This window comes from Brachycentrus maculatus, unplaced genomic scaffold (assembly GCF_059751285.1).
Source record: "Brachycentrus maculatus isolate JH-2025_06_01 unplaced genomic scaffold, ASM5975128v1 h1tg000029l, whole genome shotgun sequence".
In the NCBI taxonomy this organism is placed as follows: domain Eukaryota; kingdom Metazoa; phylum Arthropoda; class Insecta; order Trichoptera; family Brachycentridae; genus Brachycentrus; species Brachycentrus maculatus.
The window spans coordinates 962,663-982,627 of NW_028280783.1; the positions used below are offsets into that span (position 1 = coordinate 962,663).

The following is a 19,965-nucleotide window of genomic DNA, read 5'->3' on the forward strand; positions in this document are numbered from 1 at the left end:
AGTATGGCATCCCGAAGTTTGCTGAAAATAGCCGGTGAATGGTCGTCACCGGTCTACACAAACGGGGCTAGTAAATAACCTTGCTTCACCCCATTAGAGGGATCACTGCACACATCATCTATTTTTACGCAGAATTCACTGTTAATACGAAGCGCCCTGATAATGGCTACAATTTTGACAGGAACTCTATATGCTTCTATGGTGTTCCAAAGAAAAGACCTGTGCGGGCTGTCAAAAGCTTTCTCATAATCTGTATAATGTATTAAAAATTATGCAATGAAATTTTCAACATGAATTTTATTTTGTTTATTTTTATCAACTCTGTCAAACTGCAGAAATCATTGTTTTCTATTTTACAGGAAAGCTTGTTTATTCTTCATCTTTTAATTAATTAATCTCCAAAGTTAACCTTGAATTCTGAATACATGACATGATAATCCCTTTTCCTTTACTTCTTTATATCCTGCCATCTGTGATTCTGTATTCTACATTCAGTTGCGTAAATCGTTTTAATATCTCCTCATCATGAATACAGCTGCCAGCTATAAAGAGCTTGGATAAACCAATAACACAGAAAAGGTTCGAAGAGTTCTTGATTCGGTGTATGAGCAATCCAGTACTTCACATTTTACATTGATGACGACAGTAATGAATGAAAATTAATTATTTGAGTTGGAATGCTAAACCCTTGCGACAGGCTTGCTATATCACTTATTCATTACATTTTGATATCTCAACATAGATAAAGAAGAATATGGAAGTCTAGGAATTTACAGGGCCTACGACCGTCATAGGCATGGTTAAGTGAAAACTTTACACACGTATAACATTCACCAATTCTACCCATGATTGATAACCACACTACTTAATTTTTTTAAGTTTCTAGATATATTGAGCAAACTCGTAACACTTATCAAAATATGTAGAAGTAAAAAAAAATGAGTAGTAGAGATGTCAATAAATAATGTGAAAACTAACTCCTAATTGGAGATAATCCAGATTTCTTAACAATTATTTAGACAAACTCACAATGTTGTAAATCACTTATAAATTAATTAAATCACATTATTTTTTGACATCTCATCAAAGATGAAAAAGAATATGGAAGTCTGGGCATTTACGGGGCTGTCGACCGTCATAGGCTGGTTTAAGTGATCATTATGTAACATTCACCAATTCTACCCATTATTGACAACCACACTACTCAAGTTCTTGGAAGCTCTATATACCTATATGAACCAATTTTGAAACATTGTTATTGAATCACTAGAAATTACCTAGAGACATCTATAGGTGAGATGAAAAGAAGCTTTTTATTGAGCAGAAACTCTTTTATTAGTATGTGAGGTCCGAATCCTGGATTATAATCACAAACATGAGAAACGCCAGAAAATATCATTTTCATTTTTAGTATTTAAGCTTATAATTTGACCAGATAAGTTATTGACAACATTTTGAGTGTGTCCAAATACTTGTTCACAAAATCTGGATTATCTCCAATTACAGGAGTTATTTTCATACTAGATTTTGTGAACCCGAGGATTCCGGCGCCCCGGAAGGCCGCTAACGACCATTCACCGACTATACTCAGCGGAACTTCGAGACGCCGGACTGACCTGGGAGGAAGCCAAGGAGATGGCGCGTGACAGAGTGACTTGGAGACGACTCGTGTTGGCCATATGCTCCACCTAGGGAGCGAACATGGAAAAAGAAGAAGAGAAGAAGATTTTGTGAACAAGTATTTGGACACACTCAAAATGTTGTGAATGAAATCACCGCCTCCGTTCCTTAATCACTATGCTTTTGTGATTTGCTATTAAACTATGGGAAGCGATATTCTTATTCAATGACTTCATAAGAACTTTAAATGTTGCTCAAAAAAATAAACTGTGTACAAGGTAATGCCTTCCCAAATTTAAAAATATTTTACATAATTTTAACACAGACCTTGCTGCCTCAATCCACAGAACCCATCCATACTTATTTGAATTCTCTGTCTTTATTTCCCGATTCAATTACTCCAGGTCCTATTTTAACACATTCAATTCAATTCAATTAAATTTATTCAATAATTAATATATACATTACAAACAAACATTTAAGGCGTATACATTAAAAAAACAAATTAAAAATTACACAAGAAGACTCTTGTTAAATGTGTAGAAGAATCTCGCTTCGGAAAACTCCCTCGGACACATGGAACAGATCAATATCCAATGTGATATTGTTCAACATAGCGGTAGCTCTTCCTACAGGCATAACCATCGGCAGGTTGGTCCTGTGTATAGGAATGTGAAACAATCTATGCCGACGCTGTCTTAGGTAACTATCGGGAACATACAGACCAATGCTCTGGTTAATTTCAGGATTATCGATCATACCGCGCAACAATGGATAAAAATGCGTAATCAAATACACATTCCTTCTAGTCTCTAAACTATTGTAGCCAAGCATACCCTGGAGAAACTTGGTCGGGTAGAGCCAAGGATAATAGCCGTACTCTCTCATGTAGAGATACCCCAAAAACTTCTTTTGGACTTTCTCTACCATAAGAGAGTACTTAAGCTCGTGTGGCCCCCAAATCATGGAGCCACTCTCGAGTCTACTTCGCACCAAGGAGTTATAAAGAGTTCTCAGCACGCGGGTATTTTCGAAAACCCTGGCAGTACGCAGAACAAATCCTAGCATTTTCAATGCATTACCACTGACTGCCTCTATATGATCGTGAAATGTCAGGGTGCTCACAAATCTAACGCCCAGATCCCTAACATTCGATCTTAACAGATCGGTAACAGATGATCTTGATGGTTGGAATTGTCGAGACAAATCCATTTTTCATCTCCTGTAACATTCTGATTAAGGAATCTCTTTCTTTTTCTGTCTGGAAGCAAGATTTTGAAAATGGTTTTTCTTCTCTTTCGTCCTTCAATTCATATGGTACCTATACTCGTATTCCTTTCTTGTTAATCTTTCCCTTTGTTTGTAGACGTCTGGAAACAGTTGTATAATCGACTTATAGTGCTTGTGTAAGCTGTTGTTGCGAATGACTTGAATCTTCATCCAATAATGATTGAAAAATCGTTGACTCCGAACTTTTTTTCGTGACTACCACGCTCTTTGTTGTAATGATCAAAATCGCCGTTTTGGAAAGATAAAACTATTCTCTGGAGGTTTTTCCAACAGAGCATGTTCGAGATAAGTCTCCTCAAGCATTCTTTGCGCTTCAGCAGTTTTTTTTTTCAGCGAAAAGCGAAATTTCCCGTAAAAGCTCTTTTTTTGTGCGAAACTTAAAATTTTCAAATCTATGAAAATAATTAGTATGGAAACTGCACACGAAAGACTTATCATGCGTTTAACAGCTGATATATAAGAGCATTAAGCGATGTGTTGCCAACTTCAAGTACGTCCACATACAAAATCAAGTGCCATCTATCGCAAATAGTCGTTTCTTATGTATTTTTTTCATTCAAACCCTTGAGCAAAGGTGCACCCCAATGATGCATAGGGTACTGCATCATTAAACGCAGTGTTATTTTGATCGTTAACACACGAAGGAAAGGTGATCAGCCCTCCGCTTCGCTATTCGTATAGTCAGTACAGCGCTCGCTGTACTGACTATACGAATGCTCGCATCGTAACGTGTTACGTTACTACAAAATGGCTCCGGTCAGTCCCTGCCATTAGAGTCCGCTCATCGCATTCTAACGTCAAACGTCATTGTTATTAAAAAAAGAAACGTGCGTGTAAACAATTTATTCGAACAATACAATAAATACTATACAAATAGAAGTACGATACAGAATATTGCAGGGTTGAAATAAATTCAAGAGTACTTGAAATTTCAACAACTTCGGCGCCTCCTTTTTCTGATAGTGAGGCATTCGCGCTCGTTGGACTTGCAGCACCGGTTCCTCTTGAAGCGGCCGGACTTTGAATCTCTGCAGCGTCTCGTCTTGAACGTTTTCCCCCGGCTCGGGCGATTGCTGCTGCGCAACCGGCCGCAGCGCCTGCGCTTCCTGGAGCAGGACCTCCTTCTGGGCCGCCTCCTCCTGCGCCTGGAGCACGAGCGACGTCTCTTCCGCCGTCGCGAACAAGACCGTTTGCGCCGCCTTCCGCACGAGTCCTCGCAAGAGGTTGAAGGAAAAGCGTCCGGACCTTCTTCCAGTAGTTGAGGCAAAATCACAAAATCACTCATTTTAACGCTTCTCAATTTATTTTCCACTATAATTTGTTCAGGTTCTCAGTAAAATATTAAAAATATAAATAAATACTAAACGGACAATTTTTCACAACACATCCATGCCGAAAAATGCGGATTTCAATTTAAAATCGGCTCATACGATTCTATTTGTATGAAAATTCGAATGATTTTGTTTGAGATTCCTTCAATATTTTCGAATGTTTGCAGAGATTTTTCTAATATTAGAGTACTTGCGTGAACGCGTACCTACTTGAAAATTAATATCTAACGTACTTAGCGAGAGTGTGTACTAAAAAAATTAACAGAAAAATACAAAATACAAATACGAGAAAAAAAATATTCCTTTATATATTGAGGTGGGTTGAGTAATTAATATCTAGAGGTGTAGGTTAAAGGGCGGGACTTTGTTACATGGGAACATAGATAATAATGCTGATGTATTTTGGAAATGAAATTTTTATGTATTTCTAAATTTCACAAATAATTTAAGGTCAAGCCATACAAAGAATACAAAAAAATAGTATTATACGAGTGTTTGATTTGCAATTAATTTTTTTACGAATTTTGAGATGTTTCTAATAAAATACCGTCATAATTTCCATCAAAGATTATTAATTACTTGAGAGACATAGAAAAAATGTAACTAACTAACCAAAAATCACGCCGCTTTCCCACATGGATAAGCAGAGATAATAGAATGCCACACCAATCTGTCTTTGAACACAATCTTCACCTATTCCACATTCAAACATATTCTCATACGATGAAGAAGAATATGGAGGTCTGGGCATTTACGGGGCTTACGACCGAAAGCGATTCTCCTTGAAAGTGATTTTCACCTCGAAAATTCAATTTTCGAGCAATCACGAGAGGATAACTCACCGGATGCTCCATTATATTCAAAATTTGAAAAGGATTAATTTTCCACTGATTGGTTTAATATAATTATTGTATACTTGGGGAACAATAGGAGTCTAGTATAAGTACTATTTTCAGCTGAACCACGGACATTAATTGAAGTCGGCTTAAGTTCCTTAATTTAAACATTAATTCGTTCCTTCAAGCGCACATAAGGAGAAACACAATATTCCAAAAGGGAGGCCGTTACACGTCCTTTTTTTCGTGTTAACATCTTTATGTTTTTTTCAGAATGCAACTTACGTACCTATGTTGCAGATACCGATACGAAAAAAGACGCAAATTCAAACGGTAGTAAAAAAGTCTTAATCATGTTACCAACCATTTTTTTAAATTAAAATGATGTTTAATTTTACAGTTTATATATTTTTCGTTAAATTATTCAAAAATAAAATAAAGTGAGATGATATACACAAACACTTCAAATGATAAGAAAATGTTCTCATTGAGAAATACATAATTAGTCATGAAATTAATGATTTATACATGGCTTTTAAAAAAAATTGCAGTTTAGAATCAATCGCGGGTAGAATGGCGAATGTTGCACGTATGTAAAGAGATCACTTAACCAGTCTATGACAGCCCTGTAAATACTCAGACTTCCATATTCTTCTTCATCTATTTTGAGACGTCAAACGTAAAAATAACTTTTATGTGGAGAAAACTATTGGTAGATTTGTGAACAAGTATTTGGACACACTAAAAAAGTTGTGAATAATAAAAAATCAACTGGGATCACAGCCCTGGACCTTGAAGATAGAAGATAATTAATCTAAACTCAGCTTCTTCTAGGGTGTTAAATGTATAACATTGACTAACGCATATTTTTATTACATTAATGTAACATGATTTTATGACATTAGTATATTGATGGAACATGATTTCATGACATACGTATTTTAATGTAACATGATTTCATGACATAAGTATATGAATGTAATATGATTTCATGACATTAGTATATTAATGTTACAAGATTTCATGACATTAGTATTTTCATGTAAAATGATTTCATGACATTAGTATATTAATGTACCATGATTTCATGACATTAGTATATTAATGTAACATGATTTCCTGAAATGGCGATAACATTGAAAAACGAAACTCCTCTGTTAACTTTGTTCTCTCTTTCCGGTACTATTCGTATAGGATCATCTTTAGAGACCATTTGTAAAATGTCTATAATCATCAACGAAATTTCAGAATCAAGCTTTCACAGTTCCGTAAAGCATTATGGCATTTTTTCGACATTTATTTTTTTCTCTCCTCCCTAACCGATAGCTTTGATTCAATTCATCATTCAGGATTTTATCAATACTGTCGTATTCAACTTTAAATAATTATATTATAAGTGAACGAAGTCAGTTGAAATGTCGTTTCAAATAACATAAATAAGTTTTTAAAATTATATTTTGTTTTATGAAACATACACAATGACAAATAAAAAAATGCAATAATGTGCCCTTTCTAAGTTTCCCTGTGCCGATGGCACATTTTACAAAATTTGTTTATAAAAATATACAATAATGTAAGAAAAAAATTACCGCAAAATCCATACTTATTATTGTAATAATAATAATAAAATTGACAACACCTTACCTTTATATAAGTAACGATCTAGATAATACTGCGTCAATAAGATACAGTGCCCTATGCACCAATGGGTGCGGATAAGGGTTTAAGAATGCATAAAGACAAAAACTTAAAATGAGATTTATCAACTGAGACTGTTATAAAATAAAAAAAAAACTTACATCTTTAAAACCACATATAAAATAAAATATAATTAGTAAAACATTATCACCCTCTATCTCAGTGTTTTCTATAGAGTGGGATTATTAATTCGGATGGTACGAGTAATGTATCATTAAAAAGTGTTATTGTCGCCTAAAAATGAATATTGAAAATAATAGTTCAAGTTCCGAGACGGACTTCCAGAGAGGAAATATTCAACAAATTACAACTTTTGACAGTAAACTTTTGCAAAACTATCCTCACATATGCATTTAAGAAAAACTACATAAGAAAGCACCTCACAGCAAAGCCAACAAATCACATTTGACGCAATTTATGGTAACGTACATAAAACTACTCGTATAACATCCATAACACAGAAACACATGAAATAATATCATACCTTATTTGGTCAAAAGAACTTTGATTATTATGCCATAAAGTTGTAAAACCCGCTTCCATTATTAATGTAGTCATTATAAATAGAAACTTAAAAATAAATACAAATACTTATAAAAGTACTGTTCATAAGTGAATAATAGAAGTGGGGAGATCTAAAAACGATTGCATCCTGAATGATGGAATAGTCATAATAAAAAAATTTCTAACACTAAAGTTTTGTACATAAATTTTGTAATTTAACTTAATGAGTATTGTAAGAATTCACAAAAAATAATAATTGTTTTTGGTCGCGTTAGCAATTTACTAACGAAATTTATTTATGGATATATATATATATATATATATATATATATATATATATATATATATATATATATATATATATATATATATATATATATATATAAATGTAGTGTTTTGTCATATTTTCTTATTTAAAACATTTTGAGTGTGTCCAAATACTTGTTCACAAAATCTGGATTATCTCCAATTACAGGAGTTATTTTCATATTAATTTTTGACATCTCATCAAAGATGAAGAAGAATTTGGAAGTCTGGGCATTTATGGGGCTGACGACCGTCATAGGCTGGTTTAAGTGATCACTTTACACACGTGTAACATTTACCAATTCTACCCATTATTGACAACCACACTACTCAATTCTTGGAAGTTCTATATATATGAACCAATTTAGAAACCTTGTTCTTGAATCATTAGAACTTCACTAGAGACATCTATTGGTGAGATGTAAATATAAATAATATCTCACATACTTATATAAGAGTTTCTGCTTAGTAAAAAGCTTCTTTACATCTCACCAATATATTTTCTTAATGTTGTTTTTACCTTATGTTTTTTTATATTTTCTCATTTGTTATATTTTCTCATTTTTAATATTTTCTCGTGTATTTATTTTAAATATGATTCTGATCTTATGTTTTTCAGATTTATTTCTTTTAAATATACTTCTTGTGCCTATTTATTATATCTTTTTATTGTTTTTATGTTTTGCCATGTATTAGTTTTGGTTATTAAAAAAAAACTTTTTGTAACTTTATTATTTGTGTTCCAGTCTTGTTAACCTTAATCCCATGTCCCAAAATTGGAAATAGAAATTACTCATCGGGAAAATTATATATATGACTTATGTTTGTAATATGTTTTGAAAAATACATAAATAAATAAAAACATCGAATTATGAATAAAAATTTAATTTTAATTACGTATTACAGTCGCCTTAGTTTTTGAACTTTTATTAACTCTTTAAAGTTATGATGCGCGTAAGCTAGGAAATTTCGAAAATTTAAACCTTTTTCAGGCAAGGAAATTCTCAGTGGTGTAAAGTTAGCTCAAAATAATTTTTTAATCAATCTCAAACATACAAAATTGATCATGCTATAGTTGGCATTAGAAATTTTAAAATAGTGCATCGGTAAATGGTTGATAATAGTCTGAATGTCATCTCTATTTTATCGATTTTAAGAAATAGTGGTATTACTGAGTAAAATTAAAATTGGACAAATTTTACCACAAAGTGTCTGCCGAATCGATTAATGAAACTAAAAAAATAAATGTTTGGACTTCCGCTGTTTAAGTCTGCTCAAAATTTTAAGAATATGTACGCTTGACTATTATTATATCTCAATGTGTACATTTTCTCATCATTTGAAATGTTTGTATATTTCATCTCTATTTATTTTATTTTTGAATAATTTAACGAAAAATATATAAACTGTAAAATTATAACACCATTTTATTCTGAAAAATGTTTGGTAACATGATTAAGACTTTTTTACTACAGTTTGAATTTGCGTCTTTATTCGTATCTGTATCTCTCATCATCTTTCTCATCATTTGAAATGTTTGTATATTTCATCTCTATTTATTTTATTCTTGAATAATTTAACGAAAAATATATTAACTGTAAAATTAAACAACATTTTAATTTAAAAAAATGGTTGGGAACATGATTAAGACTTTTTTACTACCGTTTGAATTTGCGTCTTTTTTCGTATCGGTATCTGCAACATAGGTACATAAGTTGCATTCTGAAAAAAACATTTAAGTAAGTAGATGTTAACACGAAAAGAAGGACGTGTAACGGGCTTTCTTTTGGAATATTGTGTTTCTCCTTATGTGCGCTTAAAGGAACGAATTAATGTTTAAATTAAGGAACTTAAACCAACTTCAATTAATGTCCGCGGTTCAGCTGAAAATAGTACTTATACTAGACTCCTATTGTTCCCCAAGTATACAATAATTATACTAAACCGATCAGTGGAAAATTAATCCTTTTCAAAGTTTGAATATAATGGAGCATCCGGTGAGTTATCCTCTCGTGATTGCTCGAAAATTGAATTTTCGAGGTGAAAATCACTTTCAAGGAGAATCACTTTCGGTCGTAAGCCCCGTACATGCCCAGACCTCCACATTCTTCTTCATCGTATGAGAATATGTTTGAATGTGGAAGAGGTGAAGATTGTGTTCAAAGACAGATTGGTGTGGCATACTATTCTCTCTGCCTATCCATGTGGAAAGCGGCGTGATTTTTGGTTAGTTAGTTACATTTTTTCTCTGTCTCTCAAGTAATTAATAATCTTTGATGGAAATTGTGATGGTATTTTATTAGAAAGATCTCAAAATTTGTAAAAAAATTCATTGTAAATTAAACACTCGTATAATACTATTTTTTGTATTCTTTGTATGGCTTGACCTTAAATTATTTGTGAAATTTAGAAATACATAAAAAAATTATTTCCAAAATACATCAGCATTATTATCTATGTTCCCATGTAACAAAGTCCCGCCCTTTAACCTACACCTCTAGATATTAATTACTCAACCCACCTCAATATATAAAGGAATATTTTTTTTCTCGTATTTGTATTTTGTATTTTTCTGTTTGTTACGGACAGATCGCACACCCCGTGCGGCGGCCCTGAAAAAGAATTCCAGGCGCCTGGCGGCGAGCGAAACGGTCGCCCGTCGGAATGCGGCCCGAAGAAGGGCCTCTATGGATTCTACCGATTTCTCATGTATTTACAGAATGTATTAGATGTAAGAAAGAATAAGACAATGTTAATATTAAATGCGCCTAGATGTTAAGTTGTATAAATAGATTACTGATATAGATTACTGATAAAATAAACTTGTAAATTGTAATGTAATAACGAACTGTTGGAACGGCACCGGTACGGTATGAAAGTGTAGCCCGTCCGGTGCCCATTAGAGAGAGACAGAGATATGGCTGTCTCTCTCCCCCGGCCGCTGATTGGCTGTACTTTCCCACTGTCGGGCGGTACGCGATCACGGCCGGGTATATAGAGGGCGCATTTTCTAATAATAAACCAGTTCTGGTGTGACTGTTGAAACCTGTGTTTCATTTCTCCGCTCCCGCTCCTTGGACTACTCGCCGCGCCGCCAGCCTGGACCGCTTCGCCTCATTATACCGATTCACGGACCAGTTTCGGAAAGCCCTTATCAGGGCTATTGAGGTTGACTTGTCGGTTCAGTGCCCGCTCTTCCCGGCTCATACATCCATTCACCTCCGTCCGTATCCAGCTTACTCGGTAACTCGGTACGGCGGGGCCGTCTGGAACGTCACCCCTTACAACGGTGGCATAGTTGGGAGATTCCGAAGAAGGCCAGGCGTGTACATTTTTGAGAGTCATCGCACGTAACCCACGCCGGTTACATTTTGGTCCTTCGAGCCGGATCCTTCAACGCAGTCTCCAGCTACGATGCCTGCATCCCTGAGGTCGGGACGCAACGTCGCCATGGAGCCCGAAGAGCAGCGCCGTGAGGAGGATCGGAACTCGGTCAGTTCTGTCCGAACTGATGCGAGTAGCGACTTGCGCCGCCAGATGGCGGAGCTAGCCGCTAGCAGCGAGAGGCAGTTCCAGCAACTCCGTGAGCTCCTGTCACAGTGGACAGCAGCTAACGTAAGCCCACCAGGGGGGGAGGCTATTGCGGGTGGCGTCACAGTTTCGGCGCCCCGCACGGAAAGACTCATGGAGGAGTCACGACCGGGTGTCGAACAATCCACCCACCTACGAACGCGGCAAGACGACGCCGCCAATCAGCCCAGAACGAAATTCAGGACATCGGCCGCAGCTCTACCGGTTCCGGTGTTGGATCCGGAACCTACGCGATTCGCTGGGGAATCGCGGGACGAACTGACCGGCCACAGAGGAGAAGCGCCCGGGGGACATGGCCCGGCGCCTACTGGCAACGCGGAGCCGAGGCGTATGGAAACCTCTGGCTTGCGTTGGCGCGCACCGGACGAACGCGATCGCTACCCGGTACGCGAATGGGTCGACAGAGCTCGACCGGACGAACGGCACCGCAGAGATGACGGAAGAGCAATCTACGCGGAGCCCTCACCCCGAGGCGGGGACTACTTTCGATGGTCGGGGCAGCCGCCGGAGTTGCCTAAGTTCAGCGGAGACCCGAGGGAATGGCGCCGCTTCAACGCGGCATATCTCCAATCTACTAAGAGATGGGGGATAGGGGACGCTGACAACATCGGAAGATTGGCGCGCGCACTGGAAGGGCGTGCGCGTCACATGGTAGCAGGCCTGCTATTGTATCCGCGCAACGTGTCGGAAATATTGCGGACGCTGGAGGACGCCTTCGGCAGCCCGACACTCATCATCGCGCAGATACTGGAAGACGCCCGGAGGATGCCGAGTCTCGCCGACCACCCCGTGGACGAAGCAGTCGTGGATTTTGCGGTTTCGATACGCAACGTCATCACCACCGTGGACGGGATGGACGCTTGCTATCTCGACAACCCGCAGCTGCTAGCGGAGATGGTTGCCAAGATGCCGACGCAACTCCGGTGGGATTGGTTCCGCGATCGCCGCCGCGAGACGAGGAGCAGTATCTACGATCTCGCCGCTTGGCTTGACGAGATCACCGCCGGCATCACGCGCCACGGAGGTCTGTTCAGAATGGTGGCGAGGAACAGAGACAAGGAGCGCGCGGGTCAGCGCGACAAGTGCGCCGAGCCCGCCCGCCGCGAGAACGCTCGACGCGTCGAGCCAAGGAGTCACGTGTTTGCGACGCGCGACACGACGAGTGACAAGGAATGCGTATTTTGTAAGGCCAACGGGCATAACATACGCCGATGCAAACGGTTCGAGAAGAAAACCGTGGATGACCGCTGGGACTTTGTGCGGTCGTCCAAACTGTGTTACCAGTGTTTGGAATCAGGGCACAAGGTGCCAAATTGTGAAGCGAGAAGTTGTGATGTATGCGGAAAACACCACAATAGGATCCTGCACTCCTTCCGCACGGACAGTGTTGTGGAAGATGAAAGTGAGGACGCTGTGGACAGTGCGCAGGTGCTGTGGATAAATGACGGTGAGGTCCCGGTCACCTTCAAAGTGTTGCCGATCACTCTGAAGGGACCACGGGGGACCGCAAAAGTGTTCGCCTTGATGGACGAGGCTGCATCTGTAACCCTCCTGGAGGAGGGCGTCGCCCGCGCAATTGGTGCTACAGGGATAGCCGAGAATCTGATAATCAAAGGCGCGTGTGGACGAGGCAACACATACAGGTCACAGCGTGTAACGGTGACTTTGGAAAGTGAACAAAACGGGGAATTCGAGATCAGGGCGAGGACCATTAAGGACTTGGATCTTGTTCGTGAAGGTGGCGCGCTCGCGCAGACCGGAGGCGTTATCAAGCCGCAGTTGCTTATCGGCCTCGACAACGCGTCTCTAATGTTCCCGATCGACACCCCAGTGCTTCAAAGGGACGGTCAGCTGACTATAGTGACCGCACTGGGACCGGTCACGTACGGACGCCCCAAAGTGAAGGGGAATGACTCCGCGAGCGGAGTACTACAGGCGCAAATGTGCGCAATCGACTCCTTGGGAGTATCAAAGGAAAGAAGCCGCGCGGCGAATACGCGTGCAATAACGGCGAAGGCTACCACGCAGCAACCGCCTAATCATGGGAAGGCGGGGTCACTGCGGGCCCGAGACGATTTGCCGCCTGATGCGGTTCCGATGGGAAATCCGGAGCGACTCGCGGACAAGTCGCGGCCCGGTAGCACACTTCATACGGTTCCGACGGAAAGTTCGGAACTAAGGCGACTCACAGAGGGGTCGTGGCCTGACGGCCAGGAAACTTATGCGGTTCCAACAGGTAGTTTGGAACCAATGCGACTCTCGGAAGAGTCGCGGCCTTGTAGCCCGCTTAATGCGGTTCCGATGGGAAATTCGGAACCAAGGCGACATTAAGGGAAAGTCGCGGCCAGACGTCTCCACCTGAATGATTGTGGCTGGATGACTCATGGCCACACATGGATGCTGCCGGGTGATCACAAGCACGTGACGCGGAGCATCACTTCAAGCCCAGGCGATTCTAGCCTGGCATATGTAATGCGGTTCCGACGGGAAGTTCGGAGCTTAGGCGACTTAGGAAACTCAAGACAAGTCGCAGCCAGATGTCTCCGCCCGAATGGTCGCGGCCGGACGACTCTGGCAAGGATGCTGCCGGGTGATCACAAGGATGTGACGCGGAGCATCAACTGAAGCCCAGGCGACGCTTGCCTGGCACCTGCGGTTCCATGAGAGTTCCGAAACTTAGGCGACTTAGGAAACTAAGATAAGTCGCAGCCAGACGTCTCCACCCGAACGATTGCGGCTGGACGACTCTGGTCGTACATGGATGCTGCCGGGTGATCACAGGATGTGACGCGGAGCATCAACTCAAGCCCAGGCGACGCTTGCCTGGCAATTGACGCGGTTCCGATGCGGAATTTAGGCGACTTAGGAAACTTAAGACAAGTCGCAGCCAGATGTCTCCGCCCGAATGGTTGCGGCCGGATGACTCTGGCAAGGATGCTGCCGGGTGATCACAAGGATGTGACGCGGAGCATCAACTGAAGCCCAGGCGACGCTTGCCTGGCACCTGCGGTTCCATGAGAGTTCCGAAACTTAGGCGACTTAGGAAACTAAGATAAGTCGCAGCCAGACGTCTCCACCCGAACGATTGCGGCTGGACGACTCTGGTCGTACATGGATGCTGCCGGGTGATCACAGGATGTGACGCGGAGCATCAACTCAAGCCCAGGCGACGCTTGCCTGGCAATTGACGCGGTTCCGATGCGGAATTTAGGCGACTTAGGAAACTTAAGACAAGTCGCAGCCAGATGTCTCCGCCCGAATGGTCGCGGCCGGACGACTCTGGCAAGGATGCTGCCGGGTGATCACAAGGATGTGACGCGGAGCATCAACTGAAGCCCAGGCGACGCTTGCCTGGCACCTGCGGTTCCATGAGAGTTCCGAAACTTAGGCGACTTAGGAAACTAAGATAAGTCGCAGCCAGACGTCTCCACCCGAACGATTGCGGCTGGACGACTCTGGTCGTACATGGATGCTGCCGGGTGATCACAGGATGTGACGCGGAGCATCAACTCAAGCCCAGGCGACGCTTGCCTGGCAATTGACGCGGTTCCGATGCGGAATTTAGGCGACTTAGGAAACTTAAGACAAGTCGCAGCCAGATGTCTCCGCCCGAATGGTTGCGGCCGGATGACTCTGGCAAGGATGCTGCCGGGTGATCACAAGGATGTGACGCGGAGCATCAATTCAAGCCCAGGCGACGCTTGCCTGGCACTTGCGGTTCCGGTGAGGATTCCGGAACTTAGGCGACTTAGGAAACTAAGATAAGTCGCAGCCAGACGTCTCCACCCGAAAGATTGCGGCTGGCAACTCTGGCCGAACAAGGATGCTGCCGGGTGATCACTATGCACGTGACGCGGAGCATCATTTCAAGCCCAAGCGACGCTTGCTTGGCACCTGCGGTTCTGGTGAGAATACCGGAGCTTAGGCGACTTAGGAAACTCAGGATAAGTCGCAGCCAGACGTCTCCACCCGAATGATTGCGGCTGGATGACTCTGGCAGTACAAGGATGCTGCCGGGTGATCACAAGGATGTGACGCGGAGCATCAATTGAAGCCCAGGTGACGCTTGCCTGGCACTCGCGGTTCCGGTGAGGATTCTGGAACTTAGGCGACTTAGGAAACTAAGATAAGTCGCAGCCAGACGTCTCCGCCCAAACGAGGTTGCGGCCGGATGACTCTGGCATGGATGCTGCCGGGTGATCACTATATGTACGTGACGCGGAGCATCACTTCAAAGTCCAGGCGACGCCAGCCTGGCCCCTGCGGTTCCGGTGGGAATACCGGAGCTTAGGCGACTTAGGAAACTCAGGATAAGTCGCAGCCAGACGTCTCCACCCGAACGATTGCGGCTGGACGACTCTGGTCGTACGAAGATGCTGCCGGGTGATCACAAGGATGTGACGCGGAGCATCAATTGAAGCCCAGGCGACGCCAGCCTGGCACATGCGGTTCCGGTGAGAATTCCGGAACTTAGGCGACTTAGGACAAGTCGTAGCCGGACGTCTCCGCCCGAACAAGGTTGCGGCCGGATGACTCTGGTAAGGATGCTGGGGAATCAAGGCGACTTCACGAAGGACGAGTCGCAGCCAAACGTCTCCGCCCGATTATGGATGTGGCCGGATGACTTTGGCCGTACAAGGATGCTGCCGGGTGATCACATGATGTGACGCGGAGCATCAACTCAAGCCCAGGCGATGCCAGCCTGGCAAATGTAATATGGAAACCAAGGCGACTTAGATGACAAGTCGCAGCATGATGTCTCCGCCCGAGTATGGATGCGGCCGGATGACTCTGGAAGGATGACAAGGATGCTGATCACTGGACGTGACGCGAAGCATCACCTCAAGCCCAGACTTCTCCAGTCTGGCGTTGTGACCCGGAAGGCGACTCCATCAGGGCGAGTCGCGGCCTGGTGTCTCTGGTGACGCGAGGATGCTGCCGAGAGACCACGCTGAACGGGCCACAATCATCACCATCGGCGTGATAAGGGAGAAGAACGTGCAATCCGTCCCAGGAAATTTGGTGCAGACTAGCTGCACGGGGGGAGTGTTACGGACAGATCGCACACCCCGTGCGGCGGCCCTGAAAAAGAATTCCAGGCGCCTGGCGGCGAGCGAAACGGTCGCCCGTCGGAATGCGGCCCGAAGAAGGGCCTCTATGGATTCTACCGATTTCTCATGTATTTACAGAATGTATTAGATGTAAGAAAGAATAAGACAATGTTAATATTAAATGCGCCTAGATGTTAAGTTGTATAAATAGATTACTGATATAGATTACTGATAAAATAAACTTGTAAATTGTAATGTAATAACGAACTGTTGGAACGGCACCGGTACGGTATGAAAGTGTAGCCCGTCCGGTGCCCATTAGAGAGAGACAGAGATATGGCTGTCTCTCTCCCCCGGCCGCTGATTGGCTGTACTTTCCCACTGTCGGGCGGTACGCGATCACGGCCGGGTATATAGAGGGCGCATTTTCTAATAATAAACCAGTTCTGGTGTGACTGTTGAAACCTGTGTTTCATTTCTCCGCTCCCGCTCCTTGGACTACTCGCCGCGCCGCCAGCCTGGACCGCTTCGCCTCATTATACCGATTCACGGACCAGTTTCGGAAAGCCCTTATCAGGGCTATTGAGGTTGACTTGTCGGTTCAGTGCCCGCTCTTCCCGGCTCATACATCCATTCACCTCCGTCCGTATCCAGCTTACTCGGTACGGCGGGGCCGTCTGGAACGTCACCCCTTACAACGGTGGCATAGTTGGGAGATTCCGAAGAAGGCCAGGCGTGTACATTTTTGAGAGTCATCGCACGTAACCCACGCCGGTTACACTGTTAATTTTTTTAGTACACACTCTCGCTAAGTACGTTAGATATTAATTTTCAAGTAGGTACGCGTTCACGCAAGTAGTCTAATATTAGAGAAATCTCTGCAAACAAACATTCAAAAAAATTGAAGGAATCTCAAACAAAATCATTCGAATTTTCATACAAATAGAATCGTATGAGCCGATTTTAAATTGTAATCCGCATTTTTCGGCATGGATGTGTTGTGAAAAATTGTCCGTTTAGTATTTATTTATATTTTTAATATTTTACTGAGAACCTGAACAAATTATAGTGGAAAATAAATTGAGAAGCGTTAAAATGAGTGATTTTGTGATTTTGCCTCAACTACTGGAAGAAGGTCCGGACGCTTTTCCTTCAACCTCTTGCGAGGACTCGTGCGGAAGGCGGCGCAAACGGTCTTGTTCGCGACGGCGGAAGAGACGTCGCTCGTGCTCCAGGCGCAGGAGGAGGCGGCCCAGAAGGAGGTCCTGCTCCAGGAAGCGCAGGCGCTGCGGCCGGTTGCGCAGCAGCAATCGCCCGAGCCGGGGGAAAACGTTCAAGACGAGACGCTGCAGAGATTCAAAGTCCGGCCGCTTCAAGAGGAACCGGTGCTGCAAGTCCAACGAGCGCGAATGCCTCACTATCAGAAAAAGGAGGCGCCGAAGTTGTTGAAATTTCAAGTACTCTTGAATTTATTTCAACCCTGCAATATTCTGTATCGTACTTCTATTTGTATAGTATTTATTGTATTGTTCGAATAAATTGTTTACACGCACGTTTCCTTTTTAATAACAATGACGTTAAATTAATACCCTGGAAGAAGCTGAGTTTAGATTAATTATCTTCTATCTTCAAGGTCCAGGGCTGTGATCCCAGTTGATTTTTTATTATTCACAACTTTTTTAGTGTGTCCAAATACTTGTTCACAAATCTACCAGTAGTTTTCTCCACTTAAAAGTTATTTTTACGTTTGACGTCTCAAAATAGATGAAGAAGAATATGGAAGTCTGAGTATTTACAGGGCTGTCATAGACTGGTTAAGTGATCTCTTTACATACGTGCAACATTCGCCATTCTACCCGCGATTGATTCTACACTGCTAACTTGTTAAAAAGCTATGTATAAATCATTATAATGATTAAAGAAAACACTTGTTTTTTACCACTTGAGTTTTATTATAGACTACATTTTTCCGAAGTAAAACTTCCATCATTCAGGTCTGTATAATAAGTGAATGATGGAAGTTTAACTTCTGAAACATGTAGTCTATAATAAAACTCAAGTGGTAAAAAACAAGTGTTTTCTTTAATAATTGTAACATGTCTTACCACAAAGTTAATGCCGAAACAATAAATAAAATATAAATCATCAATCTCATGATAATTTACATATGAGATCATAAATAAAAAAGGTGCCTGTTTATTGAAAAACTTTCTTAATCGAACAAAGATGGCTCTTGTGAACTCATTTTTTCATGGTCATGAGATTAATGATATTTGCAGGAGTTCCAAAAATTTGTGTTGTATGATTTTTTTCTACTAATTTAATTTTAAATCATATAATGTGACCAAGCAAACTAGGATTCAGTAAATATTTTATATATAAGAAAACAAATAGCTTAAACATATAAACTATTGGAAGAACATTTTTATTTCACCGCAAACTATTTTTTCCGTCATTGAAATATTTATCTTTAGTATGTATGGTACGTCCGCCTCCGTAGTGTAATGGTCAGCACGCTTGGCTACCATTCTGGAGATCCCGGGTTCGATTCCCAAGGGGGGTAAAATAAATGTAAGTGATTTTCTCACTGTCATATTTATTTAATATTACCCTGGACTGGTACCTGAAGCGGAGGGCTGATCACCTTTCCTTCATGTGTAAACGATCAAGATAACACTGCGTTTATATGACGCAGTGCCCTATGTACCATTGGGGTGCGGATAAGGGTTTATTATTATTATTATTATTAGTATGGTAACTTGTTGCCACTCAAATTCCATTTATGTGCCAATAGGGCTAGGATATTAAACGGAAGTTGTTGCTTAATTGACGTAGAGAACATAATTCAATCTTCCTTAGTCAATATCTTAGCACTTTAAAAAATTACGGATGACAAGACACACAAGGTGGTTCTTCTTCTCTTCTTCTTCTTCTTTTTCATCTTGTTGTTTTTAAAAGGGATTAGCCTCCTGCGATGTCGATTCCCAGCTATCGACCCATCTCTTTAATGGTCTGCCCGGAAGTCGTCTATCATGGGGTCGGCCTTACAGTGCGATGTGGGGGAGTCTGGATGGTTCCATTCACCTCACATGCGCATGCCATTGTCTCCTTCGTTGCCTTCCCCACCTAACGACATCTTCGATCTCGCATATTTCTTTGATCCTGGCGTTTCTTATTCTATCTCGAAGACTCTTGCCTGATATGCTTCTTAGAGTCTTGATTTCTGACACTCTAAGAAATGAATGAGATTTAGTTTTAAAGCAACACCGCTATGCGCATCATCCCAAAAATGAAGAAAAATATAAAAGTCTGGACATTTATGGGTCTGAAGACTGGCATAGACTGGTTAAAATTACCACTTTACGTACGTGTAAAATTCACCAATTCTACCCATTATTGACAACCACACTACTCAAATTCTTGAAAGTTCTATATATTTTAAAAGTTTCTCTACCTCGAATTTTTCAATAAATTACGAATGTTAAAAAAATGCTCAAAAGAAGTAAACAAAGAAAATATTTTCTTTGAATACTAATTGTTTGTATCCAATAATATGTAGAAGAAAAAAACATTTTTTAGAATTTGTTCAATTTATTTTATTTACTTCATAATTAAATGATGATTTTATTTACTAATTGAACGTAATAATTTTTTGGCGTTTAAAAAAAACACTACTTGTTTTCATATTATTTTTTGACATCTCATGAAAGATGAAGAAGAATATGGAAGTCTGGGCAT

At 41.4% G+C, this 19,965-nt stretch overlaps 1 protein-coding gene across 1 annotated transcript; it reads left to right on the plus strand.

Moving 5' to 3' along the window:
- Nucleotides 1-10,999: 10,999 nt before the first annotated feature.
- On the plus strand, nt 11,000-16,691 carry LOC148312907 (uncharacterized). The gene is made up of 2 exons (XM_088271778.1): nt 11,000-13,960; nt 14,840-16,691. Exon 1 carries the CDS (start codon nt 11,000-11,002, stop codon nt 13,505-13,507), a length of 2,508 nt encoding a protein of 835 aa, XP_088127904.1. The 3' UTR covers nt 13,508-13,960; nt 14,840-16,691.
- Nucleotides 16,692-19,965: the final 3,274 nt, after the last annotated feature.

Coding starts and splice junctions, on each gene's coding strand:
- LOC148312907 (XM_088271778.1), top strand. CDS start 11,000: ATGCCTGCATCCCTGAGGTCGGGACGCAACGTCGCCATGGAGCCCGAA.